The 20,558-nt window shown below is 43.5% G+C and overlaps 1 protein-coding gene across 1 annotated transcript in view; it reads left to right on the top strand.

Annotated features, from left to right (window-relative positions):
* RAB3B (RAB3B, member RAS oncogene family) overlaps nt 1-20,558 on the top strand; it is a 57,644-nt gene that overhangs the window by 1,337 nt on the left and 35,749 nt on the right. The window contains exon 2 of the mRNA XM_018552454.1: nt 19,421-19,648. Coding sequence (XP_018407956.1) covers nt 19,421-19,648 — 228 coding nt within the window. The remainder of the gene's footprint in view (nt 1-19,420; nt 19,649-20,558) is intronic.

Genomic DNA, 20,558 nt, shown 5'->3' with positions numbered 1-20,558 from the left:
TTTTAAGCCCGGACCGGGTGCCTCAAGATTTGTCATACTTTTAAAGAGTGCTGTGACAAAAAAAAAGGTTGATATAGGAAAATGGGGAGGGGGTGATCCATTCTTGGTGTGACATTCTCTAGGTACAGCACATTATTTAATTTTTTTATATCTATCTACAATTTTCTAACCACACTAATATACCATGATCTATAGTTATAATATTTATCGGGGTTCCCTAGGACCTGAAAATGTTTTTAAGGGTTCCTCCAGGGTCAAAAGGTTGAGAAATGCTATCATAACTTTTGTTGGAAGTAACGAGATGTCATGTGCTTATTGAAGTCAACAATGTGTTCCACAGTCTGACATCTGTAATACATATATCAGCACAATTAAAGTGTACCTGTACTGGGCAAAAAATGTATTCGTATCAGCTAAGGATAATACTTGTGTGTTGGAATGTGCTTTGCTTATCACAGTTGGCTTCCTGATGACGCCTCTGGATAGTTTTATGCAGATAGCGACTTTCTGAAAGCTGGTATTTGCATGGATTAAGATGTGTCCCCTTCACACCCCACTTGATAGCCCCCGAACCTGGCAATAGATCAGTGTGGACTTTTCTATGGACACTAGCAACTCTGCTAGCAGTCTGATTGTGACAAGCAAGATATGATCTCATTATAGTGCCCACCATCCATTACTTATCTAACTTGAATACCTTTTTTTTTTTTTTGCAAATACAGGTTCACACTTTAGCATTGTGTGTCTTGTTTTTGTCTAGCATTGAATACAGCGCACTTTGTGTATTTCTATATAAGCTTTTCAAATGCTGTTTAGTGTTATGCAGTTAAAGGCACATTTCTGTCAAGCTGTTTAGACTTTGAGTTTATAATTAATGCATATCTGTAGTGCCCTGGACACCCCACTCCCATTTGTCAGTTATCCAATGACCTGGGAACCCTATAAGTTTACTGGTTTGGGCAGAGGAGGTATCACAGAAAACGCCCACTCTCTGCCATACGAAACAATTGACATGTTAGGATCACCCTAACCGTCCCCTCCGCTCCTCCCAAGACCTCCTGCTTTCTAGCTCCCTCGTCAACACCTCCAATGCTCACCTCCACGACTTCTCTAGAATCTCTCCCATTCTTTAGAACTCCTTACCACAACCTGTCCGTCTATCTCCTACTCTGGCTGCCTTTAGGCAATCACTAAAGACTCATCTCTTCAGGGAAGCCTATCCCCCCCCCTCCCTTAGACTGTAAGCCCTCACGGGCAGGGCCCTCCTTGCCATTGTGTCTTGAATTGTAATTATAATGTTATAAACTGTTGGTGCTATATAAATCCTGTATACCGTAATATTATTTATTATTAACATGTCAAGGTGTCAGCACTTCAAGGTTTCAGCCACCGGTCAGCTTTGGAAGTTTTAAATATAATTGGTGAGATATGAAGCAGAGAAAACAGAAGTAACCCAGTTCAGGGATCAGGAACCAATTCCTACCACGTAACACGCGTGGAGCTCTGTGAATGATGAATCGCATTTATTAATAGAATTATCATCCTCCCATTTGCGACCATCCTCAGAAAACTTTATATTGGTTGCATGTATTTATTAAACCAATATAAACCTTTTAGGGAATTGTCACAATATTTAAAGTCCGTTAGGAGCAGTAAAACAAAGTTATGCGCAACGTAAAACATTACATGTAGAGGTAAACCTTGAATGGAGGTATTGCTTTGGGCACCAGAAGGTTGCATGCCTACAGGCTCGGGTGATGGCAATCCAGCTCTAACCCAACTCGGTATTCAAATATTGACTTTCCGCACCAGAGTCAGAGCTCCGGCATGCAAACCTCTTTGTTGGTTGAGAGTGGAAATTGGGTTGCAAGAGGTCAGTTGTCTGAGCTTCAGGATAACATTTATAAATTGAACTCTCTGGTTTTAAGGGTAAACCTCAATAGAGTATGTGCAGACACCTGCATTAGATTATATTTACAGGGTTACTTTAAGTGAAGATGTCACAAGAGGTATAGAAGCTGCCATTGTCCAGGTCCAAGCTTTGATCTTGTCGTCCTCCTTTTGGCGATCTGATAAGTATATTCCATCACACTCTTGGCCATAGGATCACAAATGGAACGATGGTGGATGCTGCAGTGATTAGCGGATGGCGCCACATTAAGAGCAATGAAAAGAAGAATCACCAGCACTCCAACAGTGAAACGGTGTTAGTCTGATGAAGGCACCCCACGTGGCCACAAAACGTTGTTTGCTTTGTGATAATGTGAACATGCTACAATAAAAAGACGTACTGTTTCACTGTTGGAGTGCCGGTGATTCTTCTTTTCATTCCTCCTTTTAGTGAGTCACTATCTTGGAACAGGAATGCATGTCCTGACTTCACTGAATGGTAGTTACGCGCTATTTTCCCTGACTGGTCCTGATGGTGGCAACAAAATGTCAGCATTTACACACTGAATATGCCTCTTTGGGGTTGCTGCAACTACTTTTAAGTCAATGGAGGTTACGTGACCATAACTGAAGGGGGACAGGCAAAAGCGGCTTACGTTCAAATGAATTCAGCTGGAATTTAAGATCAGATTCAGACAATTCTCAGGCCTAGGGCTGTGTGTTGGCTTGGTGTAAACCAAGTTGGCCCAATCCGTTATGACCGGGGCATTCTCCACCCTACAGCTACAGGTAACAAAGGGGGCAGTGAATGCCCCTGCCACAGATGATTGGACGGGGGGGGTCATTGACATTTTGGTGAGGGCTCAGGCAAGCATGGTTTGCACCAAGCCCACACACATTTCCTACTCAGATCGTTCAGAATTAATTAACAGGTTTATTTGATATTCAGTTGACCTGACCACCTCCTAAGCTGCATCAACGTACAAGTTGCTTTTCCATTCCTATTGACTTGTATGGCGCAACCAGCCGTTCTGATGCCAACAAAAGCCCATTGACACAGGCCCTTCAGGTGTCTTCTATTCCAAGCTAATGCTGGTTCATATTGTGTTGATGACAGGTTCACTTTAAAATTTATATTTCATTTAAAATCGGGTACACTTGTTGCATTTGTCTATGTTGCCTTTACCTCCTCCTTCCTTGTTTCATATATGTGTGTAACCTCTAAGGAAATTGCCACATGATGTTTATGCTTGTTCTGCAGGGTGCTGTGCCGCTTATACCTACATTAAGTGAATATGGAGCTGCAAGGGTTAACTAACCGGCCTACAAGGCGAGTGTGTTGGTGATGGCTGACGTCAGCTAATTAGTAAACCACTCGGGGGATTTAAAGGTTTTATTTACCAGTACTTGAAAGAAACAGAAATGGCAGTCTTGACCGTTTTCTGAAAGTACGTCTCATTATTAATTGTGTCTTTTATACTGCTAATCAAAAGCTTAATCTGAAGTGTTTACTGGAAGTGACCTGAAGTTTGCAGATTTCGTAATCCATTTTTAAGCATCTGGTCCTTACCAGTAGTTTATTAATCCCACTGCGCATTATGTACAGTGTAGCGAGTTTGTTTTCTTGTATGATTAGATATTATTTGTAGACTCTGATTTGGGTCTCTGGGACACTGGCAATACAGAGGTATATTTTCAGATGCATCAAGTGGTTGTAGCTGTCATTGCAATAGCGTGTGTGTGTGTGTGTGTGTGTGTGTGTGTGTGTGTCTTCCGTCCTCGGTAAACTCCAGCTGAATGGATCTGGTTCAGCATGCAGTGCAGACTGAGCACAAAGAAGTGCCCTACTGCTGGAATCCACTCTGTTTGCATCACAGCCTGTATTTACCATGGAAAATAAATTGGGTCTGGCATTCGAACATGTGTGATACTGTAGCAGGGCACTAGGCTGAGATTCATCTATACAAAATGTCTTTGCGTGCAGTGGGCTCCTTTTTAACCTTTTTACTTTTAACTGAGTTGCTCACAAGTCCCTTTTATGTGATAGCACTTTAGCAATGACAGGTCCTCTTTAAGGAGACATTAGGGGGTCTATTAGAACCCTAATGTCACCTTTTGCAGCCTATTGAAGTTGTGCTTGATCAGCTTCTTTCCCGGCCTCTCTGGCTGTTCCGACTGTAAATTATGAAATCGTTGTCACTTCCACGTTCATTCAGCAGGGAGGAGATCAGTGAAGAGATGTTCGATGTTCTCTCTCTCTGCCGATGCCCATAATGGTGTTCCAGGGCTCCACTGCCCAGGAAAGGCATTGCGGGTGCCGATGGAGAGCGAAGATGATTTTGTCAAATACGTCGGGGAAGGAGGGGCGCATCTTTGCAGGGTAAAGCAATCCGGAGTCTGCCCTCAGGGCTCCCTCTGCTGCCAAGTCTACTTTTGGAATGTGAGCGGTGTTCGCTGTGGATTATTTTAAGGTTTTTGTTGTCTGAGGCTTTATTGAAGAGCTTTCCCCTCGCATCTTATCCTAGTGATGGCATTCTTACCTGGACAGGAACCGAGGAAAGATCTCCAACACTAAGAGGTTCCCCCTAGTAACTAAGAGTGATTATTGCTGTCTGTGCCCCTCCTTGGAGGTTTTCTTCCTGTACCAGTGATAAGTATCGGACAGAATAGGAAGTAAGTGTAAATCTCCCCACTGGTCAGAAGTTTTAACCCTTTCCCTCTGTATCCAAAACCAAAAACATTTGAGGCTGGAGGTATACTTTAACAAGGAATAGACCTCTGGAACAGTGGCGTCACACCCGGGTGACACCATTGGAGGGGTGACACCAAAATGACTGACAGTCATTATGGTGTCACTCCAAAAGTCGGGCACTCGGTCATGGACCCAGCGTCCGACAGTTGCAGGAGAGAGGAGGGGACCCGGCGGCATACCTTATCCCGTCGGGTGACTGTCCCCTCCTCTCTCTGCAGGCGTCCATCACCAAGATGGCCACCGGCAGGTATCAATAAGATCGCCGCGCAATGGCATCATCGCGCATGTGCATGGTGATGTCACGCGCATACACGGTGATGTTACGGGGGGCGGTGTATCACCTGGTAGCCGCTCCGGGTGACACCCGGCCTCGGGATGCCCCTGCTCTGGAAGCTGTGCCCCCATTTTCATGCAGCAAAAGGAAAAGGTAAACTATATTGGCCCATTCACACTTACCCAGCCATGTGCATTACCACATGTACTGTAGGTACACAGAACAGTGTGAATCCAGCCTAAAGGTCACAACCCCTGTTAGTCTGATTGTACAATCTTTTGTTAGGCCGACTATATAAAAACTGATTGTAGAAACTGTTTTAGTTCTACCATTAAAGTGATTTTAAAGCCCAAATGCTTTTATGCTATTTTAAATGCTGATGAAATCACTTACAATGGATTGTGCTCCTTGATGTTTAAAAGTTTGATTCCTGTAGAATAATCCCCTGGGCATGAACCAGATATCTGGTTTTAGGGTGGCTCCTTTCCCTTGCAGGGTCATATGGAGCCACCCTTGTGTGTGCTAGTAAGCTGCGTGCATTTCCTCAGGCACAGCAGGGAAAATCGCTACCCTACTTCTTGATCCTCCTTTCTCCCTTCTCCCAGCTAGTAGATGGACAGCTGCAAGAGACTGTTCTGTCCCTTTTGATCTTGTACTGGAAGCTAAGGGAAGCCGAGATGAAAGAGTTGGAGCCAGCTGTTTGTAAACATAACTGTAAGGGCTTGTATAACTATGTAGTCCAAGGGCCTGCCCTGATTTTCATACAAATTAAATGAATTAGGTTTGTCCTTGTGTTACAAGGTTTTGGTTACATAGTCTTGCTCTAAAATCTAAAGGCGATTGTACAGAGATTGTTCAACAGATTTATATAGTGTAGGGATGCACCGATACCGGTTTTTCAATATAGAGTACAAGTACCGCTATTTATCTTTTGGTACTTGCGTTAGCATGGAGCGGCTTCCCCCCATGCTGTTTGGCCTGCTCAATGCTGATTGGCCGGGAAGCAAGCTTCCCAGTCAATTAACATTGAGCCGGCTGTTTGGCCAGCTCAAAAATGATTGGCTGGAAAGCCGGCTTGGTCAGCAACAATGTTTTTTAGGTAGGTGGTACGTGTCAAAGTACCATCCACATAAGGACCAAAGGTTTCCTACCAGAACATTGCCCAAAGCATCACACTGCCTTTGCTGGCTTACTTTCTATAGTGCATCCTGGAGCCATCTCTTCCCCAGGTAAGCGACACACATGCAGCCTGCCACCCACACAATGTAAAGGAAAATCTAATTCATCGGACCAGGCCATCTTCCACTGCTCTGTGGTCCAGTTCTTATGCTCGTGTGCCCAATGTAGACACTTTTGGTGGTGGACAGGGATCCGCATGGGCACTCTGAACGGTCTGCGGCTATGTAGCCCCTTATGCAACATTCACTTTTTCAGAAGTTTGAGCTACAGTTGCTCTTCTATTTGAGCAGGCTACATGGGCCATCCTTCGCTCCCCACAAGCATCAATGAGCCTTGGCTGCCCATGACCCTGTCACCGGATCACCAGTTTTCCTTCCTTGGACCACTTTTCATAAGTCCTGACCACTGCAGACCAAGAACATCTCACAACAGCTGCAGTTTTAAAGTTGCCCTGACCCAGTTGTCTAGCCACCCCAATTCGGCCCTTGGGAATGTGTCCCAAATCTAACGCTTGCCCATTTTTCTGCTTCCAACACATCAACCTTGGGGACAAAATGTTAATTTGCTGCCTAATGTATCCCACCCACCTTCAGGTGCCATTGTAATGAGATGATCAATGGTGTTCACGTCACCTCTCAGTGGTCATAATGTTATGGCTGATCATTCAATGCCAAAAATGATTAGTTAAACCATTACTTTTTCTTATATCTGTCTTATATCTTGTATAAGCTGTTTGAAATCGCAAGAGATGAGGTGAAGATTTATTGCAGAATAACACTTTTGCTAGTTAAAGTGTTGCTAAACTCAGCTTTAGCAACACTCAGCTTAAAAATTCAATTAAGTACCTTTTAGCTTATATCTTATTTGTGTACCACTTGGCTGTAGATCCTCAAATCATCTCTGAATTCCTGCTGACACTGTCCTTCCAAATTAGTAAACTAAACCTGAGATTGTAGTCCATCACAGGAGCGAGCTTGGAGTGGAGGCTACTTTACAACATACAGGGACCATGGGGAACACAAGTAGCCACCCTCCAGAAGAAAGCACAGTGTCACCACCAATTCAGAGATGATTTGAGGATCTACACAAATTGGTTACATTTTTGTTAATAGGGAACTTTAATGTATTTTTAAGATTTAACTCCTGAGTTTAGTGTCACTTTAAATAGAACCTTATTGTGGAGCTGTTTACATCAGACCAAAATGAGGGACAATTGAGGAACAAAGGACACAGGAATTTGGTTCCAAATGAGGGACCGTTGGGGGGAGTACTGTATGCAGTGTTTGGTTCTGGGCTTGATGATAATATACAGTACAATCTATTGCCATGTAGTGCTAGTCGCATATCATATGCTAAACTGATACAGGTATGTACTCTGTGTCCCTTGTATACAGTCATGGTCAAACATATTGGCACCCCTGCATTTCTGTCAGATAATGCTCCACTTTGAGCCAGAAATTGCTGCAATTACAAATGCTTAGGCATTTTGTGTTTTTTTTTTGTCTGTATTGGTATGACACAAAAAACGGGAGAAAAAAGCCAAATCTGACACATTCCAAGCAAAACTCAAAAAATGGACTAGACAAAATTATTGGCAGCTTCTTCAAATTGCAAGAAATATTTGCATTCCAAGATTTTATAGAAAGTTTGTAAAGGTGCCCATACACTGTGCGATTATCGCACGATAATCGTGGGAAATCCCGCGATCGTACGATCGCAAAGTGTATGGAAGGCGTGCGACCGTTTTTACTGTACGGTCGCACGTCTTTTGTCTAAGGAGCATGCTAGAAAACCAGCCGAGAATCGTACGATTTTCGGCTGGTTTTTAGCATGATCGTAAGATCAATGCCGCACGGGCCGGTGTGCGCAAGCTCACACTGCCCGTTCAGCATTGCGGTCATCGGAAGCCCGCCCCTCGGGGTCGGGCTTGCGAAGATCGCAAGTACGATCTGCCTGTCCAAGATGGGCAGATCGTACGTTTTTTAAATTACTTTACAACCATCGCAAAACTAAGGTCTTGCGATGGTTGTAAAGTGTATGGCCACCTTAAGAGGGCATGGGTCTTACAGCAGGACAATGCCAAAAAGCACATAAAAATGGTTTCAGACAAAGCACTGGAGAGTACTGGCCAGCAATGAGTCCAGATCTGAATCCCATAGAGCACCTGTGGAGAGATCTCAGAACAGCAATTGGGAAAAGGAATCCTTCCAATCGGAGAGACCTGGAGCAGTTGGTGAAAGAAGAGTGCTCCAAAATTCCTGTAGAGAGGTGTAAGAAACTCATTGATGGTTACAGGAAGCCATTGGCTTCAGTTATTTTTTCCAAGGGCTGTGTGCTACCAAATATTAATTGAGGGTGCCGATAATTTTGTCCAGTGCATTTTTGGCCTTTCGCGTGCAATGTTTCAGATTTGGCTTTTTTTTTGTCTCCACTTTTTTTTTTTGTATCCTACCAATTCAAACAAAAGGAATAAACACAAAAATGCCTTAACATTTGTAATTGCAACAATTTCAAAGTGGTGTATTATCCGACACTAATGCAGGGGTGCCAATATTTTTAGCCATGAATGTACATATGCACATCTGAAAATCTCCATACGTCTCCTGTCTAAACACTTTACACCTAGCAGTTAATGGAATTTTACCACTCGGATACTGATCCCCTGTACAATGCAGAATTGACACATTAGTGCTTTCGTCCGTTAATTCATCAGATTCCACCTGTACACATTGTTGTTAGTTGCTTGCTGCAGGTGATCAACACAGAAGCATTTTCAGCTTCCCATCTGGTGTCTGTAGAGCTGGATTTATTTCTAGTCTGCTGCTAGGTAAGCAGTAATTATATCAGTTTAGTTCAGGCTGGTTTACGGCTGTGTCATGTATTTGAGCTGATTTAAAAAAAAAATATTTTCTTTTTTAAAGAGCCCATCAGTGACTCATAGTATTGAAGCAAGACACAGCCAGTGGACTAGTATTTTCACAGTCAGCAATATCAGCATACATATTGCTTTCTTTTTACATTTTATAATCATTTTTACACTTTATTTCTTATAAGGATAACATTTGACTGCTCTTAACACATAAGAGCATTTGTTGCTTGTGTAAATAGAATGTGTGTCTCCCCACCTGAGCTGAACAACTCACAAGGCTTTTGGGGCTAGCAGAACGTTCTGCCTATTTTCCTAGCTTCATGAGAAAAAATGGTGACTTCTTGTTTAAAAGCAAATTTAAATGTATATAGTCAGGAGCAGAACTGCTGAGCAGAGGGACTATAGCAACAAATAAACTAATACCAAAAAATTTACATTTTTACTGACATGTTTGTATATTAAATATAGCAAACTTCTTGCAACATGTTGGTTGGTGTAAGTTATCTTTGGTGGAATGTTGGCGGTCTCTATTGGTCTTTAGTAACATTGTGGTCATCTGTGGGTTTTCTTTCAAGTTCTAATATAATATATTATAGGACTCTGTAACTAGGCGGTGGATATAATTCTCTGTATCCTTTATTCTGTGTGTATGGATGCTGCATCCTAAGTAGAAAGGCCTGCAGAGAGGGGAGCCTTGCTGTGTGTGTGGTAGCAGCAGTGGTGTCTCTGCAGAGGTCTGACATGCCCTCTGCTGAATCAGGCTTATAGCTCTGCAATCAGCAAAGTTCATGCTATCTGATTATTGGAGAGCTCTAGCTCCGAGTCGGTCAAGAGACCACTGCTTCCACAGAAACGACAAGGGTCCCACTCTGCAGCATGTTGGTAGGGGACAGGCCTTTCTACTCAGGCCATGCAGCTGCTTTGTAAAGAACAACTGTGAGACTTTGAACATCTTCTGTGTTTATGTACCTGGAATGCACTTAGATGATTTTAAACTGAGGTTTATAACTGCCTTAAAGCTGAACTCCACAACGAGCAAATTTTGTCCAAGTATAAGAGCTGTGTGTATTCTTACTGGAATCCTGACGTGCTTTGTGTATTTCTTCCAGCTCTGTGTAGTAATCTAGTGTGAAACGTTGCGTCTGTGCAGGACATTCCTGTAATAAAGACCAGTCACTGCTGCTCGCTCTCCTTGTGCAGGGTGACTGGTCTTGTCTCCGCCTCCTCCTGTAGCTTTCTGTAGGCGGCCTAGTGGGTGGGCCTTACTGGCCCCTCCCACACATCTTCTTTCTGCACAGGCTATGTGCAGCACAGCTATGATGTCACTGCCACTTTCACAATGCAATATTAGGGTTTGCTATGACATTTGGTGCGCACAAAGTGGATTTATATGCTTTGTGGCTATTTAGGAATATATTTAAAGAAGAACTCTGGGCATTTAAAAAAATTAACCCTTGCAGTGGGGCTATCCCCGCACTGTAAGGCTTAACTGCTTTTGGTTTAGGGAGGAAAATGTAAAAAAAAAAATATTTACCCGATCCTCCAAGCCGACTTGTTGTTTGACCGGTCTTTCCAGCCTTTGCTCCCCCTCTGCTGTAGTGGTCTGAAGTCCAAGTCCTCACATTCTATCCACAGTGTATAGGATGTGAGGACGCCGAGGGATATATCATCGCTGGAGGAAGTGCTGTCAGAGCCAGCCAGCTCGGAGGATCAGGTGAGTATAACTGTTATTTTCCTCCCTAGACCCACTGCAGGGGGCTAATACACACTTACCCAGAGTTCTTCTTGAAGCAAGGTGTTTCTTTTTTTTGTGTGTGCCTTTGTTTGAAATATAGAATAAAACTGAAATAATTGGAAAAAGCAGAATATATCTCACAGGAATCAAAGTAACTTTTATGTACTATGCTTTAGTGAACTGACCCTTAATTTGTAAACAACAATGGTGGCCTGCGCTGTGCGGATATGAGTATACAAAATCCGCTTTCGACATCCCATTTCACAGCGAGAATTTCTCATTCCAAAAAAGAGGAGATTGTGAAAACACATCATGACACAATTCTTATTAGCAATTTTAAAAGCTGTGCTGATTTCACAAGAGTTTGTGTGAATTACTTGGAAGAAGTGTAATACCGATTCATCAGGGAGATTGATAACCTACGCAGGTCTGCTTCATAGACATGCAGAAGGTAGACGTTCCCTGTAGCCAATGAAGTGAATAAGCAGATCAGGAAAAAAAAAAGCAGCCCTGTTCCATCGGCATGACAACTGGTATGGAGAGCATGATCCGCCCTTAGAAGCGTGACCTTTTTAAATGGTGTCTATGGAAAAGGTGAAAAACATAAAAATAGAGGGCTAGCATTTGTATCCAGCTGAATTATTAATTTGTCAACTGCGTCATTCTGAAATGAACCTCATGTCCGTGGCATACTATTTATTTTTTTTACAATGTAGAATTTATTTGGCATCTTGTTTCATAGAACTGTTTGAGTGTATAGTCCAGTGATGATGGTGGCAATGTCTAATTTTATCAATCATTTTTTTTTTTTAAGTATTGACCCTTGGAGCCTATCCACAGCCAACACTGTTTTGTATAGACTGGTACGGGGTTGTAACTAGGGTTGCCACCTGTCCAGGACTGGTTTTGAAGGCTGAACATAGCAGCTGAAACCCGGACAAAACATGTCAGGCAGACCGGGGCAACAAAAAATTAAGATGGCTACTGGCTCCCCACTGAAAACTAGACTAGGCTGTAATATTTACATATAATAGCTCATCTGAGAGCCCACGCAGCCCACCAGAGGGTCCGTGCAGTCTATCTGAGAGCCTGCAGAGTCCACCTGAGAGTGTGCACAACCTTGTGAGAGCCCGTACAGGCCACATGGGACCCTGGAGACATCAGGCTGCCAGAGCAACACAAAGTATGTCTCTTCATATTATTTTGTATTGCTGTATAATGTATTGCTGGGATTTGTAGTTGTCTATAGCCGGTCTCCTTACTTCCTCCCCGGCTGACTTTCCCTTGCTCTCTTTCCTGTCTTGACTCTCCTTGCTCTCTCCACTATATTCTCCCCAAAAAATTTAAAAATTGCAGCGCGTGGAGCTAGAGTGTTCGGGTTTCACTTGAAGAAAAGGTGGCAACCCTAGTTGTAACACAGGTTTTCATTGCTGTCTGTGTCTCTCAGCGTACGATTTCCTGCGTCTTCCAGTCTTGGTGACAACCTGTGTTTCATGGTATTCTGACTCCGATTGTTGTGATAGCGATATATCCCTTGCTGAGACCTCTATGCCTGGCCTGTATAAGCAGATATACTCACTGCGGACAATCCTTGTCAGATAGCTGAACTCGTCAATACCGTTTCATCCAAAAGAGGTGCTTTATTTTTTAACATCAGGGTTACAGCAGATGATGGGAACAGCAGATGAATGGTTTCAGTATTGTGCGCTCAAAAAAATGATGCCTTTCCTAGCGTGCTATGCAGAGTACATGTCTCCTGATTACAGGTGGCTTTTAGCTGTTGCCATGACACAGGAAAACTGACAACAAAAACGAAGGGTGGGGCTTACATACAGAGCAACTGTCATACAGAAAAACAGGTGCAATATCACAAAGGCCACTAGATGGCAGCATAGGAACTAGACATATAAAAACGTCATTAGGAAAAGGTATAGGGAAAACAATCTATATAACCTTCTATCTAAATGAACTTCTATGCCCATTGGGGCGGCACACATGGTGTCAAGGAGAGAGGATTAAATTCAGGCAGCAGTAAAAACCTGGAAGAGGTTCTAAACTTTCTACTTCACCCAAAAATTAAAAACAACTTTTTGACTAGAGTTGGCCTATAAAGCATGTGTAAAACCAGAACACAAAAATAAGTTGCAGCTTACCTTTCCCAAGATGTGGTGGCTGCATTAGTTATCTTTCTATGCAAATAAATGGCTATACTCCCTCCCCTGCTGCGACTATGGAGTGAGCCATTGATGCTACCTAGGATGAACTTTAAACATGTCAGCTTTGTTCATCTGCATTACATAGGGGATGTGATTTTAGGGGTGGGCAACATTCCTTTGCCTCTGGGAGTCATGCTTGTAACTGTCAGTCTTGCAATGCCTCCATGGGACTTGTAGTTCCACAACAACTGGAAGACTGGAGTTGTTCACTCCTAATGTAAATAATAGTTTACATAAGGAAGATAAGATTGAGTTGCTTTTCTGTCCAGGTCGGAGGAATTGACATGGACACTGAATTTTTGGCCAGATGAACAGGCATTTTCTGTACTTGCTAAACAGGTTCTTGGCCTCAAAAATGAAAACGAATGCAGCCACCCCATCTTAAGGGCCATTGATGTCATTTACTGGGCCCATAGAAGTCAGTGGGAGCACATTGTATATGTCCCTACTTCCAGGAGTGCTTGAGCAATGGGAGCTCAAGCTATAAAAATGAAGGTGCATAGGTGTGAAGCCAGCCTGCAGATGGAACAGATTCTTCTGCATTTTCTTTACCCAGTGGGAAATGTTAAAGCAAAACTCAAAAAATCAATGTTGAAATGAAGGGGCTCCCTGCATAGAAGACGAATGACCCCTGCTGCCCGCTCCACCGATCTCTGCGGTAGTGAAGAGAAATTACTGGCTGAAGGATTAGCAGAAATTGCACTTACAGGGGTGTCAGATTTCTTGTCCCCAGCGGATCAAACCATGGAGTACAGCAGGGGACAAGGAATTCCTTCGCAAAGTGTTGCAGGCGGCCGTTTGAGGGAATTTTTTTTGTTTAAGTTGGGTTTGTTGTTTCTGTTGGCCCACCCCTCTTTTTTGGTACTGCTCTGTGGCGTCCCTACAGTACATGATCTCCGATCTGTTCCCTGTGTCCTTCAATGAACGGAGAGAAAAGGATTTTACGGTGAGTACCAAAATCCTATTTTTTTCTCCCTTCCTTCCCCTTTTTTCTTTCACCCTTCCTTCCCCTTGTGTCGTCTTTTGCATGGTTTTTGAACAATAATTTTATCCACAGAGTAATTTTAAAATGTTGAATTTTGCTGTGGGGGAACTTGAAATGCTGGAATGTCAAAGCTGCTATTGCTGACTTGTTTTTGGAGGTGCAAAACTCCAGGCCTGTCAGTTTTATTCCTCTTTCACTAGGAAGGGAGTCACTGACCTATTGCAAACATGTTATCAGATTCAGTCCTTTTTCACACCAACAAATGCAGACCAGAATTGCATGAGTTTTTGCACATGCAGTGCAGTTTTTTTTCCGCGTTCCGGGCCGTTTTTGATGCGTTCGCAGAAAAAATAGGTAATGCTGCAGTTTTTCTACATGCTCTGGAACTGAATGCTCTGGTGTGAACTAGAGCCCAAAATACCATTGGAATACATTGGACGCAGTTTTAATCCATTGTGCAACCGCTCTGCACCTGCTCTGCACTTGGTGTGAACTAGCCTTTAGCAGTGTTACCTCAGCTTCATAGCTCTACAGCACTGCGATTTGGACATTTTTGACACCGTCTATAAGGACTAAGGCCTTGTTCACACTAAATGCAGAGCAAATCTGCATGAGTTTCTGCACACGCAATGCAGTGGGTTTTGCTGCGTTTTTGATGCGTTCCGGGCTGTTTTGAGGAAAAAAAAGTTTAAAATGGGCTTTCAGTGCGTTCCAGGGTGTTTGCATGTGTTTTTGATGCGTTTGCATGTGGTCCAGAGCAGGTAAAATAGGGCCTGCTGCAGTTTTTTTTAACCTGCTCTGGACCTGCTCTTGAACGGAAAGCTGCCATGTGAACTGGAGCTAAAAATACTATTGGAATACATTGAATGCGTTTTGCTCCGGTCTGTAACTGCTCTGCTCCTAGAAGGTGCTTGGTGTGAACAAGGCCTTACTCTGCTTATTTGTTTTGGGAGTGCTATGCCACCATTGACGGCAGCTGTCACTTATTTTGCAAACTGATTTTGCAGTTACAAGATCTGCATTCTAAGTTAAATTTCTGCGCCTTATCAAAAATTTGTTTCCATTGAAGTAAACCTATTGTAATACGGGGATTAACATTGCTCACTTGCTGCTGTAAATGCTTGTTGTCTGGAAAAGATATATGGATCAGTGAAGAGATCACAAAGAGTCCTTATCTGCCATATGTTCTGGGTCAGTGACTTAAAATATTGAGGTAAGAGGGTTAATATGACAGCAAGGCAACAAGCATTTTTGGGAGGAGAGCTCGGTAATCGCAGTCTTTTATTTTTTTTTAAACTTAAACTCCCCCCTAAACTTACCGTCTTTTTTTACATAGCAGTCGCTTGCCACTTTCCTACTTATCCCGCTAGTAAAAGCATTCTAATGCATTCCAGTTGTTTTATGGCCACTCCCACTAGCATTGCTGAAGGAACACATAGACACAGTCAATGGTCAGGAACTATGCTCGGGCAGAACCACCATTTGTCGGGGGAATTAGGTGTGAATGGCACTAGTGTTCTCAGAAGTTGCTGGGAAGAAAGAGAGGGTGCTACAGAAAACGACAGGAAGAAGGAAGTATCTAGAGTAGATTTACACTCTCTTCCTTATGCAGGATTCAACCACTACAAAGTAATATTGTGACTGGCTGCCACGTTCCTGTTGGACACTGAGCTGATGAGGGAGGCCTCCCTTGCACCTCCAGCCCAACACTCTTGAGCAGTGATGTGGCATGAGTGTAGAATAAATGAACCAGCAGAGGCTGGTGGCCTGTCAGTGCAGGGATGTCTTGATCCCATGATCTTTTTAGATCGTAGGTACCGAAACCAGGGGTAGCACAGGTCAGAGGCAGCACTGAGTCGGAGCACAATTAACCAGACAGGTGAGGTCTTAATTCACACCATGGTCGGCAGAGACAGCACAAAGACAGCAGGTGAGGATGTAGTGCAGAATACACGCTGAGGTTGGTAACACAGAGAATGAAATGGCGGAATCAGCAAGCAAGTTCAAAGTCAAAGGTAGCCTGAGAAATCCACATGAAGTTAAACCAGTAGCAGCAACAACATATGTCAAGAGCCCAGAACTGTGTGCTCCTTCTGGTTTATAACGTCATGTGAATTTCCCAGGCTGGTTAATCCTTTTTTACTGGGAAGGCCTCTGCTTTGTGGAGAACAGATGAACCAGGTCAATCTGAGCTTAACTCGGGTGGACAAATGAATATAGAATTCAGGAACCAGCCTGTCCAATCCAGGAGGCAGCTCCACTGGCATCATCTAGAGAAAACTTCAAAAGTAATGCGCCAGCAGTGACTTTTAAGGAACATAGGGTAACTGGCTCCAGGGATTTGTCCAGCCTTGACCTAACTAACTAGAACATTTTCTTTTACGTGCCAAATGATTGTTTCCAGCTTCTTGTGCCTACTTCTTCTACTTGAAAGGTAGGCTGAGGTCGGGGCCTGTATTGGCTCATGCATCTGTGAGTCCAGCAGGACCTTCCTAAAGCTGGCCATATGCCTATAGATTATCTGCAGATATTCTATGGTCAGATGGAAAAAGTGCAACAGATTCCTCCATCTACGCTAAACTGTGTGGCTGGAGGAATCTCCCACTGCACTCGGCCAAGCTTCAGTAACTTGCTAGTCGGCCCCGCTGGCTGTCAAGCCACTTGAACAGTCTGATTGGATGCAGGCATTGTTCAGGTATTTTGAGAGCCGCCGGGGCCGACTAGCAATATCCTGGAGCTTTGTCCAGCGGGAGATTCCTCCAGCCACACAGTTTAGCGTAGGTGGAGGAATCTGTTGCACTTTTTCCATCTGACCATAGCAAATCTGCAGATAATCTATAGGTGTATGGCCAGCTTAACACAGGTCTACCTTTTTCTGTTAATGTAGGTGGTGCAGCATTCAAAGCCTCATTTAGCTCATGGGCTTTTCCCACAGTTTTGGTCATTTACTGGGTCCCAATAGTGGCTTACGTGACTTCAAATCTTTCTTACGGAAATATTCCAACCATATAATATTCTGTATGCATTACATCCGCTGTGGGGAGAGGGTTAAATTACACCTTCATCAAATCATAGAAATTAGATGTTGATTAGGGCTGGAAGCTCCATGGAGCTCATGAATATCCGTAGATGAGTAATCATGAGCTAACGAAGCTCATTAATGAATCTGCTGTTTTTATTAAATGGCAGCACAATTGCTCCTTTGACCCTGCGTATATCACGTTAACTCTTCCACTCCCAGAAACAACGATGCTGTGAAATGGACAGAGGTGTGTTGATTTTAATTTTTAATGTGATGGATCACATAGGGGGTTATTCAATAAAGCACATGCAAGACTTTGCTGGCGATAGACTGTGTTAGAAAGGCCTGCACCAAATTCGTGAAAGCCATGCAACACTTCTGCTATTCCCACCGTGTGCAACAAATTCAGATAATTCTTATATGCAAAACTATCACGTTCTAGCTCTATGGCTGCCATTTAATTTATTAGCTGTTACCGCCATTTTGGTGTAAAGAAAAGTGGAGGTAAATGTGGCCTCCATGTTGGAGTAAATTGTGACGTATGTGTTAGGCCTTGTTCACACCAAACGCGTAGCAGGTGCAGAGCAGTTACAGACCGGAGCAAAACTGCATCCAATGTATTCCAATAGTATTTTTAGCTCCAGTTCACATCACAGCGTGCAGTTCCAGAGCAGGTAAAAAAACTGCAGCGGGCCCTATTTTACCTGCTCTGGAACGCATGCAAACGCATCAAAAACGCCTGGAACGCACTGAAAGCCCATTTTAAACTTAATTTTTTTAAACCAAAAACGTCCTGGAACGCATCAAAAACGCGGCACAACCCACTGCACTGCGTGTGCAGAAACTCATGCAGATCTGCTCTGCATTTGGTGTGAACAAGGCCTTAGTATTGTTTAGCAGACAACATTCTGTCTAAGCCAATTCTGCAACAGATTAATTTACACCTTACCAACAATTACATGAATCTCTCTTGAAAATTGCACAGACAGGAGACCGACTTCTAATGAGTGTCCATGACTATGAATTCCATGGATACATTCTAGTCCTACAATAGCCCTACTGGCTATTGTATTCTGACAGTCTGTGCACATGGCTGTCCTGATCACCAAACAGTGACTGCAACTGATTTATCTGCAGTTACTTTTTTGCCTAAAATTGTCAACCCAACTCCTTTTGAACTCCTCACACGGCAACGACAATTACCCAGCGTATGGCTGGGAGGTTGATTTATAAATCATCTCTAAGATGAGGAGACAAGACTTTCATACTATGGCATGGAGGAAAAAAAAACTGACAAGCCGAGTAATGCTAGCGCGCAACAGCCAAAATTCAATCTGTATATGGCCAGCTTTACTGTTCATTTTACAGAAGGAGCATTATGACTATTATGTAGGAGGAAATGCATCTTCCTAGTCGGAGGACAGAGCTGGGTGCTTCAGTGGGAGGGTTCTCACTGCTGATATCCTAGCAAAATATAAACTGACAATCGGTGATTCAGCCGAACTGAAATCTCAGTTCTGAATGGACTAGCCCTTTAACATACAGGTAGCAGAGCCTGCCAGGGTACACAGTATAGTGCTCGCAGTGACTGTAGATGGCGCCGCAAATATAAGCAATTGTGTAGAGATGTCACCAGCACACCAAAATCCTTCTTAAGATAAGCAAATGTTCATTTATTGAAGTTCCTTTGTCATATAAACAAGCGCTTTCGGGGCCACACAGGGTCTTTCGGGGCCTGTGGCCCAGAAAGTGCTTGTTTATATGACAAGGAACTTCAATGAATGAACATTTGCTTATCCTAAGAAGGATTTTGGTGTGCTGGTGACATCTCTACACAATCCACAATTACACAGGCACCGCAGGCAAGCTACTCCTCTTCTCCCAGCTCACCTCTCCTCCTCCCTTCTCCGTGCTACTAGATGAACAGTTGCTGGTGATCTTGTACTGAACATGAAGTTCAGGGAAGCCAATCAGAGAGTATGAGCTGTTTTGATGACTGTAACCATTTGGGCGGAAATGCGCAGAAATACTTTTGCTGGGTAATGTATATTTGTTCTCAATTCATTACTTTAAAAAAATTTGGGACTTTATTATTACTTTAGTTTTTGTTCTTGGTTTTAGATACACTTTACCAATACCAAGTTAGTAACGATCACTTCTCAAACATAAATGTCAAATGGTTTCAAATGTTGCAGTAACAATACTTTTATATACGGCTTAGTGGAATGAGTGCTCTTCACTTCAATATGCCATTGACATGGAGGAATAATAGGAGTTCCTCCGTCTTTGTTTAGCTGTAGCTGGGCTGTGCAGTGCATTCCTCTCACTCCTGTGTGGAGATCTGCACCCTACGTGAGGAATGTCTTGGCATGCTCCACTAACTTTCTTTAGCCCTCCCTGTTAAACCTCACCTCTCATCCCATCTTGCGTCTTCTGTAGTCGTTGCTTTTCATGCGGGATTCTTAGTTTTTACAGTGATTTCTGACTTTGTGTTGCAGATGGCCTCAGCCACAGACGCAAGATTCGGACATAAGGATGTGACGGACCAAAACTTTGACTACATGTTCAAACTTCTGATCATTGGGAACAGCAGCGTGGGGAAGACCTCCTTTCTCTTCCGGTATGCCGATGATACTTTCACATCTGCCTTTGTTAGCACAGTGGGAATTGACTTCAAGGTGAAGACCGTGTACCGAAATGACAAGAGGGTGAAGCTACAGATTTGGGTAAGGGTTCTCTTTAAATTGTATCTATGCCAAAAAAACATTTTATCACGGTTTTGGATTGAATAGGAAAAGTTTAGAACTCCCTGTTGGGTTTTACTGCTATTTGGGGCCCTGTTAGAAAGACTTCCCCCGCACTTCCTGTTCTGGGGTCAAAGTTTTATCAGAGAGGAAGTGAAAAATCTGCAACTGGGAAACTGATAACAAAAAAAAAGCTGGTTTTAGTATTTCCCTACCAAACATTTGCCTGTTAGAGAGCGGCGGGCCTCTATTATGGAGGGCTTCCGGTGCCTTGTTGCGACCGGTCACTGACTGCGGCCCTCTATTCAGGCATGTTAGAGGGCAGCTCTCTGGGGCCTCTTGGGGCCCTAGTGAGGAGCGAGCGTCACTCTAAAATGACTGAATAGAGGGCCGCCGTTACGGCGCTGCCTGATCGCAGCCAGCCACCGACCCGGATACTGAGGCAATCCGGGTCAGCTGGGCCAATTTACAGGTGCGGGCCTGGTGCGGCAGCTCCACCCGCCCCTAGAGTTAATCCGGCCCTGCTGGAGACAACCTTTTTTTTTTTTTCCAGACAAGTGAAGGATCTCTCCAACAGAGCCTCTGATGGCAGGTACACTATAACTATACTACCATACTAGACTGTAGTTCAGCTTTGTCTTTCTAATGTGCTACTGTAAATAAAAGCAGGATATTGCAAGTTGTTGTAAAAGAAACCTGTCATGGGAGATGCATGTAGGCTACTGTCGTGGACCATGTCCTCTGAAAATGCTAGTGGCCTGGCTGTCAGGCTCAGGCTTTGCTGGTATTACTCCCCAATACATTAACCTGGAGCAACTACAGATACTGCAAGTTATGACTTTTCTTTGGCTTTCATTTGTTGTATGTGTATACCATGGGTTCTTTTTGGGTC

The sequence above is a fragment of the Nanorana parkeri genome, unplaced genomic scaffold (genome assembly GCF_000935625.1).
Source record: "Nanorana parkeri isolate BGI_ZX_2015 unplaced genomic scaffold, ASM93562v1 scaffold89, whole genome shotgun sequence".
Taxonomy (NCBI): domain Eukaryota; kingdom Metazoa; phylum Chordata; class Amphibia; order Anura; family Dicroglossidae; genus Nanorana; species Nanorana parkeri.
The sequence above is the reverse complement of the archived record's forward strand: the minus strand, read 5'-3'. Positions and strand labels throughout refer to the sequence as shown.